General features: G+C 36.8%; 1 protein-coding gene across 6 annotated transcripts in view; it reads left to right on the forward strand.

Annotated features, from left to right (window-relative positions):
* Window positions 1–11,134, forward strand: part of LOC123321375 (SLIT-ROBO Rho GTPase-activating protein 1-like) — a 35,729-nt gene extending 24,595 nt beyond the window's left edge. For 2 of the 6 annotated variants that reach the window (XM_044908921.1, XM_044908924.1), the window contains exons 5-15: window positions 518–646; window positions 2,615–2,836; window positions 2,899–3,174; window positions 3,253–3,523; window positions 3,575–3,787; window positions 4,436–4,541; window positions 4,601–4,819; window positions 4,879–4,949; window positions 6,800–6,992; window positions 7,256–7,487; window positions 8,252–11,134. In XM_044908921.1, the coding sequence (XP_044764856.1) occupies window positions 518–646; window positions 2,615–2,836; window positions 2,899–3,174; window positions 3,253–3,523; window positions 3,575–3,787; window positions 4,436–4,541; window positions 4,601–4,819; window positions 4,879–4,949; window positions 6,800–6,992; window positions 7,256–7,487; window positions 8,252–9,040 (2,721 nt within the window). In that variant the 3' untranslated portion in view covers window positions 9,041–11,134. The remainder of the gene's footprint in view (window positions 1–517; window positions 647–2,614; window positions 2,837–2,898; window positions 3,175–3,252; window positions 3,524–3,574; window positions 3,788–4,435; window positions 4,542–4,600; window positions 4,820–4,878; window positions 4,950–6,799; window positions 6,993–7,255; window positions 7,488–8,251) is intronic. The other 4 variants (XM_044908923.1, XM_044908925.1, XR_006538859.1 and 1 more) reach the window with 3 other exon arrangements.

Here is an 11,134-nt window from a genome sequence, read left to right on the forward strand (position 1 = left end):
ACCATATAACATATATAAGTAGCAATAGCCCATTATTGCATACGGACGACAAAAAAGGACCATATTTTGTGTGTGTTTAATTCGCAAAGTAAGTTTTCTCTCCAATATCCACTTGAATTTCTGAGCAGTGTATATTTATCGAAATTTAGGTGTCTTAACTATTCAAAAAATGCAATCCAAATATGTCATTTGATAACTTTGTAGAAGGGAGTATTTTTTTAGCTCCAATTTCTGCCATTTTTATTTGTTCTGAATTCGAAGAGTCGTAGTGAGTGTTTTGACACTTGGTTTATACATGTTTTTTCATGTATACTTCGTGTTTGGCAAGGAACGCGAACAAACAAGGCGGAATTTCCGAAATATGCGCCACCATCGTGATTTTGAAGCGTATTTTGAATAAATCGTTTACAGTATCATTGTATAAACAAATTCCATCTGAAAATGTATACGTTTTCCGATGATTCATTTGATTCCGTGCACAATTGATTTATTGTTTATTTGAAAATAATTTTTCCAGCGCAAAAGCAAATATACAGATGCCAAGGTGAAGGCGCTGAAGGCGAGAAACGAATACATTTTATGCTTGGAAGCATCCAATACAACAATCCATAAATATTTCGTTGACGACTTATCAGATCTCATTGATGTAAGTATAACCAATCTGAAACTAGAGATTGTTTTTCACTATAGATTTCATTGCCCTACCAGATTTTTTTTTATGGAATTTTTTTACAAGTACTCACCATACTGGGATGTTTCACATGTTATGCCTTGGATGAAATGCCCTTCGTTCATTTGATGGTATACTGCGAACATAAAAGAAGAATAAAGATAATTCAAGTTCCCAATTAGTAGTCAGTGTATTAATTTAAGCTTCGATAATTTTGCTTGGCGTCTAGTAAGTTCATTAGGGCACCATTCATAAATTGCTAAATATGGGGGTGAAAAGAACTACCCTGAGAAATATAGAGGACGATCCGTATTGCGCAGATGAATCAAATTTTGGTATCTCCAAGCGAAAAATTGTTGGGGTCAACTGTATATCACATCACCTCACATAATTTTTCAGGTCAGCTCTGATTACTTGGATAAAAAAGACTACAACGATCTGCTGAGAAGGGTTTTCCAACCTTGTATATTAACTGACAAAGAAACTGCAACAACCAGAAGGAGCTGTTGAAATTTCAAATTTTTTTTGGTGAAACATAGATAGTATAGCAATCAGTAAATGATTAAAATTTGAAGAAAAAAAACGAAGGGTTTACACATTTTTTCATTAAATTTATTAATTATGTGTTTGTCCACCGCGGTTATCTATACACTCCCCAACACGTCTTGGCATTGATGCAAGAAGATGGTCTATTTCTTCTTGAGGGATACTATCCCATGCTACCTGTACTTCATGTCTCAGAGCCGCCAAAGTCCGTGGGGGCTGGGGTAAATTTCCAAGCCTTCTACCCATAATGTCCCAAAGATGCTCTATGGGCGAAAGATCGGGGAATCTGGGCGGCCATGGCAAAAGATTCACATGGGTCGCTTCAAAAATGTTTAAACTAACTCTGGCAACATGTGGTCGAGCATTATCTTGCTGAAATATTGGATTCTCAAGTCGGTTAAGGTAAGGGAGAACATATGGCTCCACCATTTCTTGAAGGTAACGCAGCGCTGTCATGTTACCTCGAATAAAGACTAAAGGTGACCTACTTCCATGTGCAATAGCACCCCATAGCATAACGCCTACTGTCCGATGTACATGACGCTCAACATGAAAATGAGGTTCACGTCTTTCTCCTCGACGTCGTCTTACCCTTCTTCGGCCATCATGTGAACCCAAGGAGAATCGAGATTCGAGACCTGATGCCATTCCACATTCCAATGTTTTCGTTCTCCGCACCACTGTAATCGTTGTCGTCGATGCTGAACCGTAAGAGGAAACACAAGATGGGGTCGATAATGCTGCAGTCCAAAAGACCTTATACGGCGGTAAACTGTTACAGGATGGCCTTGTTCTCCTAACCACTCATCAGCCAAAGACCGAGTTGACGCAAATCGGTCTCTAATGGCCATAAGTCTTAGACGCCGATCTTGAACTTCATTTGTGCCCCTTCGACGTCCGGTGCCTACTCTTCTTCGATTTTGGGCATTATCAAACCACGCTTGACAACATCTCAAACAGTAGTTGGACTTCTGTTCGTACGGTTAGCGATTTCTCGAAATGACAACCCCGCCTTCCGTAAACCAATAATTCGACCTCTTTCAAATTCACTTAGCTGGCGATAAATTCCGCGTACACGTGCTCTAGGCATTTTAACAACAACTAAACATCGACATTGGATCTCCTCGAACAGCTGGTTTGTTGTAAAATTTAAAAAATTAGCAAAAAAAGACTACAATATTTACTCTTTGCTCTACTATCTATGTTCTACCAGAAAAAAATTCAAATTTAAACAGCTCCTTCTGGGTGTTGCAGTTTCTTTGTCAGTTAGTATGTAGTTATTCGATGTGGTCCATGTTTTTTTACCCAGAAAAAGGGAAATTTATGTTGTTGGTGCCCTTTTTTATAACCTTGGCCTTCGCTTTCTGAAAAACACCGACGTAAAGTTTTGCATTTCAGTGTATGGATTTCGGATTCCACAACTGCATATCACGTGCGCTTATGATGCACGTCACGGCCGAAGAGGGAAGACAAAAATCGGTACAGCATGGACTGGAACAATTGACGAATTGCATCAATTCCCTAGATTCCAGGCTGGACAAACAGAAATTCTTGGAGTACAACCATAGCGCCTTCATGATACCGAAAAAACTGGAATTCCAGGGACAAAAGACCGATGATGTGGGTAGAATTGACATTCTGTTGATCTGACGGACTAGCCTTGGTTGTTTATTTTTTTATAGCCGCCAGAGCCGGAGATTCAGAAAGTACTTCATCAGGAGATGGAAAGCAGACTTTCTCAGCTCCAGAAACGGGTGACGTCTCTAAGGGCTGAATCCGAGGAAGTGTGGAAGACTTTGGAAACAGCGGAATTCACACTGTTGGAAATGCTGAACGCTAAAGATTACGACTGCAGCGGTTACTTCGGTGATAATGCCGTGCCTACCAATAAGCCACCCGAAACTTTATCGATGAAACAACGATCTGATCGACAGGAAACCGAAGAATTTTACCTCACCGTAAGTTGAATTAGTCCTAAACCAGCCGGTTGGTTGCCACTTACCAATAGGCAATTCTAACTGGTGAAACGTTTTCAGAAATTCAGGGAATATTTATTAGGCTCTACTAGGATAGCTAGATTAGATTCGAAACAGGAGTACATCAGGGGTTCGATGTTATCCGAAACGCCAGATTTCTGTAACTCGCTGAAGCCGGTCGTCAAAACGCCGAGGCGAAAACGTATTGGTAGACTTCAGATGAACGGACAACCTAAATTGTTCGGCGGATCTTTGGAAGAGTATCTGGAAGCCACCAATCAAGAGATTCCCATAATTATGAAATCTTGCATAAGAGTAATCAATCTTTACGGTAATTTTTGGTACAGTTTCGATTTTTCCTCCTTAATTAGGCGTTTTTTAGGACTACACCACCAGGGTATATTCAGGGTATCTGGTTCACAAGTGGAGATAAATAATTTCAGAGAATGGTTTGAGAGGGGCGAAGATCCTCTCGCAGATATGACAGATGCTTCTGACATCAATAGTGTCGCAGGAGTACTGAAATTGTATCTTAGGGAGTTGAGAGAGCCTCTGTTTCCGATTATATATTTCGAACAATTCATGGAATTAGCACGTAAGTCTTGCTTTAATCGTGCTTTACAATGTCATTATTATTGAAGCGGGTTCGTTAGGGCTTGGCCGAGTCTTTCAGAGCTAAGAGCACTTGGATCTTTTGTTCCACTGCCCCACTTATTCAGTTCTAAGAGATCTGGCTGTTACCGTTACGATCCAGCGCTGGCTTGTCTATATTTATACTTCGTAAGCCAACCAGTCTTGGAAACTCGCATTTTTCCGATGCACAGAGCCTGCAGGTGATTTAATTCGATACCAAAATGCCCGCCAGGTCATTAGGAGGGTCACCTTATTACACTTTCCTTGTCAGTATGAATCCAGAGTCTTCAGCCTGGCTTGGCTGCTAATTTAATATCAGCTGGGACCTCCTCTGGCTCTTCTAAGTGCTCTTTCTCTATTCGATATTCGGCCAATGTGGTTATTAATGAAAGTTTGAGGAATGTTGCCAAATGAGAATCAAAGCTCTGTCGAGCGTTTTCAATGTCTTAAGTTCTAAGTTTTCTCTCAAATATCCATTTAAATTTTTGGGCAGTGTGGATGTGTACCCCTGTAAGGATTCCTCTGAGACTACCTTCTACCTGAATTTAGTTCCATATACCTGCACCTCTTCCATCGGGTCGCCTTAAATAAACAGAATCTCTATTTTCAGAATTAGAATCCAAGAGAGAATTCATAAGTAGAATGAAAGAACTCATTATGAGTTTGCCACGCAGCGTTGTGATAGTAATGAGATATTTATTCGCATTTTTGAACCAGTAAGTGTTGATGTAACTCTTCTTTGTTCCAAATTCGATCACGATTTTTTTATCCTCAGTTTATCCGAATTTTCCGATGAGAACATGATGGACCCTTACAACCTGGCCATATGTTTTGGACCAACGTTAGTGCCGGTGCCTGATGATAAGGATCAAGTGCAATATCAGAATCAAGTCAATGAACTCATCAAAAATATCATCATGTATAATGAAGATATTTTTCCGAATGATGAGGGTATTGTCTATGAGAAGTATATTTCACCTGAACCCGATGATCAGTAAGTTTTTTCGATGAAATTTTACGTGGTTTTTTGCTAATGAAATTGATGTTGAACAGGGATGTTGGTGATTCTCCATCGGATCAAGCACAAGAAGATCTCTATTCGGAAGTTTATCCTTCAGAAGATGGTAAGTTTTGAAACTATTTCAAATTTTGTTCAAGTCAGATTAAATCTCTTTATATTTTTATTTTTATTTTTTATTTGACCTAATAATTATTCAGATGCATAACACTCCGTTGAGAACAGATTCGGAATTACCTGACTATATTAACGTTCTTACCAGCATTCAATATAATCAGGCAGTTATCTGTTATCCTTGAGGTGGTAGTTGGGATACCATGGTCAGTATCTACTCTTGTTCAATGAAATGGTCTGTCGTTGTTACCCTGAATAGAGTGGGTGGCTAGTTCTATTCAGATAATAACATTTGTTGATATTTATATCAGCGGGGGATATCCATCTGAATATTGATATTGTTTAATTCATTTGAATTCCAAATGAGTGCCTTATTAGTTGAAGTATTTTTTTTTATTTCGCCAATGATGTTTATGTTACAATGAATCGATGTAATTTTGGTTCATTTTCGTTTTGCCACCCCTTTTCTTTCATTCATTATGTGATTTGTATACGAGAGTGATAATCCTAGAAATTTCCTTAATATTATTGTTTTTTTTTGTAATCTATTCTTGAAATGAAAAATAATTTTTGCATCTATTGTGGACACGCTGCATGTCGCAATTTTGAAGCCATTGAACTAAATTTCGGCAGGATTATGCGTTGTCAAGAGGCCTATTGATTTAACGGTTTTTGAGTTATATGTAGGTCTCTCAAAAAATTCTTGTTGGCATTCTGGTCAAAATCGAGCCAGCGGTTTTCGGGTTTTTTTTTAATTTACCGGAATTTCAGATCCCTCTTCAGAAGTTTTTTGCTGGTCGGATGTGGGGATCTTTTTTCCGAATTTCATTCGAAGCTATGAGAGAGAACATGTTTTTCTCGTAAAAAATCGCGAAGCAGTCAGTCTAAGCGGTAATTTGGTAATTCATCCTCTACAAAAAGAAGATGGCATTGTATAAATTCTACCAATCTTCTGATCCACTGCGGTGGTGAAGTACTTTTGATCTTGATTTCATTTTATTCGACTTTTTCATTCGGTAATTATTTTTTTTTTTCATTATTTTACAATTCTTTTAATGTAGATTCATTAGTTTGAGTTCAGGTAGGATTTTGAGCCTGTTTATGGGATCTGAAATGCGATCTGAAATCTTTTCAAAAATTGTCGTACAGAGTGGATCGAGTTCGAGCCTAATCATAAGCTTTTCGAAATCGGTAACAGACACAGTATCCTCAAAATAACATTGCTCAACAATTTATAGGGATCACTTTTCTCTTTATTCGTCGCTTTTGTTAAGTCATATGGAACATTTGTTATACATATGTGCTTATAGAAAAAACTGGGATGGTTGTTTTTATTATATTCTTTTTTTACTTCATCAAGTTCTTGCCCCCTGAAATAAATTAATCGTAGCAATCTGTGTATGGTGGCAATGTGGTATTTGTTGCTAAACCTTTTTTTGTTGTTGTTTGAACGCATAAGTTTGATTTGAATTGAAAATAATTGGATAATAGGACTAGCCCTTCTAGAACAACCGTTTAACAATCTGGAGCAGTATTTGGACCAATTTGTCCCAAAATTTCATCGATTGTCCCATGGAAAATATGCTTAGAAGATAACTTCCAGTTTTCTTTTCATAAATTTTTTTTTTCTGTTATTCAAACTTAGTATTTCCCATTTTTCAATTGAAAATATTTTTCTCTGAAGATCAGTGATCCCTATCAATTGTTGTGTATCGTGTATTTCTCCGGGTATCAGTACATTATTTAATCGGGACATAATGCTGTTGAAAAACTTATTTTTCGATTTCTCTGATTAGATGTTACCCTAAATGTATATGCACATCAGTTAAGGTCAGATGGAAGCATTGATTTCAGATTCTGAAAACTTGGAGGCCACCGCCCAATTTGATTTCATAGCAAGATCGCACAGGGAACTGTCCCTTAAGAAGGGCGATGTTGTCACGCTCTACTGTCAAGTTTCCAACGATTGGTGGAGAGGATGTGTCAATGGACAAGAGGGTCTTATTCCTGACAAATACATATCTCTCAAAATGAAGTGAGTCCCCCATACATACTTCTTTGTTGAAACTTTGATTACTTGTGAATGAGTATACAGGGTGAGTCTTTGACATGTACATATGGCTATATCTTTTTATCTAGGCCGAATCGGAGAAAATGGTAGAGGAAAAAGGTGTTTCTTTTGACCTCAAGAATCGATTGTTGAAACATTCGTGCAAGTCAAAGACTCTCACCCTGTATATAATAATAGAGCTGTAAAAAGTTTTTGATGTGTTCATCCAATGCATCGAGTCTTTTCAGAGATGAAGATCGAGATAAGTTGGAGAATCTGAAGTCCAGTTCATCAGAAGAATCGATGAGAAGAAGGGCCTCAAGCTCCAATGATTCAGTCCTATCCGAGAGTTCCATATCAGCAGCCAATTCGCCACTAGTACATTGTGCCCCAGTGACTTGGACCAACGTATCTGATCTCACTGAATCAATTTCTATCGATCCAAATTCTTCGGCAGTGACTATAACTCAGTCAAGAGAGGTATTGGAAACCACAGTTTAGTGCACGAGTTTTGACTGTATGTGCTGTGTTGATTAGTTTCTTGAGTTTATGTAGTTTTTTTTTCTGTTTCGCATTGAAGTGATTTCTGTTTTTGTTTTGTCTCATATGTACATTGAATGTCGATGAAAGGTCCAAGCATATAAATGTCCTAGAGTCCATACTGAGTTTTTCTTTCAGGATGTTTGCAGACCAACTACTTAGTTTTTCAAGTGTTGCATTTTGTTGAATAATTAATCATTTCACAATGGGACATGGAAAATCACGAAGAGTGGTATGTGGAATAATGTGATATGTAAATTTAACACAACCGTTTCACATCTAACTAACATCTTCTGCTTTTGTGAAACACATTCAAGGAATGGTGGTGATTGTGGCGATTCATTGAATGAGGCATAAGTGAAATGGACACCCATTCCTTCTAAATTTTGATTTTGCATTGATGCCCCATTTTCTGAACAACTCGAACTTAAGCATGAGCTAAAATTCTCGCGAAATCATTGATGATGTGTCGAATAGCTTTCAGTGTTCAGAGACACGTTCATATTTATTCATTGGTCCATATCTTCTTGAACTTTCATTCTCATTGTTTGCATGCTGGGGGTGCTTGTGGTGTTTGAGATCTAGGAGAAATAAACAATGATGACTCATTGTACATATGGGATATACGTCCTAAGTGTTGCATTTTATTGGTGTTGTGTAATTGTTTTATCAAAATTTTCATTCTTTAATTTATCCTGTTTCAGAAGGGCCATAAAAGATTGAATTCTTCGGAACACGCAGAATCTCGCGCTTCTGTTAAAACCGACGAATGTATTCAGCACCACACGACCATCAATGTGAATCAGGCAACTTCTCAGCCACAAACCATCACTATCAATGGCTCTGCGGTGACTGTTACAAAACCAAACGACAAAGAGGAAAACAAAGACGCGGATATCGATGAATCGGTGACCATACGTAACGTTGTTAAGGCGGACGGTGAGATTGACGAGAGTGACGTGAATTTTTCTCAAAACCGCGAACTTTGGCAGAGGCGTGCGAATTCCCAGTCCAACATACAAATTCCTAGCGGATTGAAAGTGAACAGGCATTCGGAATCGTTCGTTCAAAGGCAAAATCATACTCCGGATTTGGTTATGGATCTACCTCTGTTGGGGAACTGCAGTCCGAAGGAAATCGCCAAGAAATCTGTTTACGTTTCTTCCACCATTGACGCGGGAGAAGGTGAGAAAACTATGGAAAGCCCTCCTTCCCTTGACAGTCCAGAAATGCAAACTGCGGCCGAGAGGTTCGCCAAACAGAATCAGTGCACCCTCAAGAAGAACACCAAGGTGCATATAGATAATACCGATATGATAACCATAACAAGCCCCATGCCGGATAGAAAATACGCAACAATTTCTGGAAACCTCCCCACAACCACTTTCAAACCTCAGATAAAAGCCAAACCCCCCGTTCTGAAGAAACCAGCATTCGCAGTTCCTCTCCCTGCTTTAGCTGCTGAATGCGACAAGGAGACAAACCCAACATGAGCTGCGAAAATCTCAATTTTATTGTTAAGCCCTATTTTAAACGGCCGATAATTTCGAACAAGTTTGTTGAATTCATTTTTAAGATGGTACGTATTTTTGTCCTCTAAATTTTGATTTTTCGTTTTTACATATATCTAATTTTGTTTATTAGTGAGCTTATGAATGAAATTGACTGCTTCAACATCGAACTGATAATATTGAATAATTGAAAATGGCGTGGACCAATTCAGTTGCCACAAATTTTTTTGCATCGTAGGGTGTTATTGAAGTTTCATCGATTTGATCAACTGGAATATTTTTGATATTTTTATATTGATATTTACATTGAACGGTGGAACGAAGAAGATCGCTGTGTTGGTAATTGCGACATCATGCGTTTATTTAATTCGGACGTTAGAATGCTCCTAAACGGTAAAATTCAATTTTGCCAGCATCATTTTAACTGTGCTGACTGGCATCATCACTATTTTCATATAGCATCTCGCTCATATAGAATTCCTCGGAATTATAGTTCAGTAAACAAAGTGTTTCTCAACTATCTACATAATCAACTTATTTCCTTCTTCCTATCTTCAATGAAACGTTTTTTCCAGAATTATTTTTTTTTTAATCTTCATTAATTCTACTGAATGCAAAATTTTTATGATGGGTTGATTGCACTTTTTTCAAAGAAAACCAATTGATATTAGTTTATGATTTTTTATTGTAAATATTCGTTGTATTTTTATTCGAATCATATTGAATTTTAGTTTTGATTTCTAAATTATAATGATCAGTCTGTACAGATTTTTTTTTCGATTAATTTAAATTGCGATGGTCCTAGAGACATGACATTATATCAACGTTTTTTTTTCTGGAAATAATCAGATGGATATATTTCACATCACATTGACAAAATACATCCTGATTTATTATTGTCTAAGCGGCCAGGATGCATTTTTCTATTCTTTCATAATTGTATCCAACCTTCGAATATTTACGAAATGAATATCGTGGATATTTTCAGAAGCTCCAAATTTTTAAATAAACTACTTTTATCAGGAGCTAGTCTTATATTTATGGATGTTCATATCTCAATATAGTCTTAATCAATAAATCTACCCTGTAGCCTCTTGAATACCAACGAAATACTTATGAATCCTCAAGAATTTGTTCTTGCTTCTTCTATTGGCCTCAAATAAATATGAACACAAATATATTCATTATACTATATGAATCCTACGTCTTGACCATGGTGCTTATCAATGATATTTTATGTTTATCATATTGACGTTTTAAGCTTTTGTATGTTGTGATCATCTTGTAACCAAAGTTCACTGATGGTAATATTTGTGACAATATAATAACATTTTGAAACGAATCTTGGTAATATTGAATGGTCGATATTTTAGAATGGTGCCCATTGATGTTATTTGTTCTCAATTTTTCAATAGATATAATCTTTGTATTTATAGTTTTGTATATTTTACAAGAAATTAATTTCTAAGACTGATATTCCATAGCAGTTAGGTAGAGATATTCTAATGTTTGACAATTGAAGGGGTTAATAATGACTAATCAAGTAGTGAATCCCCGTTGCCAATTTTTCAATCAACACAAGACGAAAAACGCCAAATATAATATTTACATTATTATAGACCCAAAATTTGCTGATGAAGGGTTGAACTTATGATCTAAAAAAATGCTCCAATTTTTTATACCTAAAAAGCCTAAAGTATTAAATGACATATTAGTCACTTATTGTCTCGGTGTTCAAATACAAATATCCCATTTTTTATTATTATTTACGGTCTACATAAAATGCTCCACATGATTTCTTTCCTCAATATTTTGTTAGATGTTCTATTGGTTTTTCATTCACAATGATTATTCTATATTAATGAACTTTTTAATGCCTTATGAAGGGAGTGAACATTTTTAGATAAGTTGTGATTCGATTTTATAATTCTAAATATTCGTAAGGCAAGAAAGAATCTCAGAATAGATGTGGTGTCTTTCATATTTAGTGCAGAGAAGCTGTGAAGATATTGTCTAAATATTATTATGTACAATGTATACTCATGAAGAAAATGATAATATAATAATTACTACCTA

The sequence above is a fragment of the Coccinella septempunctata genome, chromosome X (assembly GCF_907165205.1).
Source record: "Coccinella septempunctata chromosome X, icCocSept1.1, whole genome shotgun sequence".
NCBI classification, from domain to species: Eukaryota; Metazoa; Arthropoda; class Insecta; order Coleoptera; family Coccinellidae; genus Coccinella; species Coccinella septempunctata.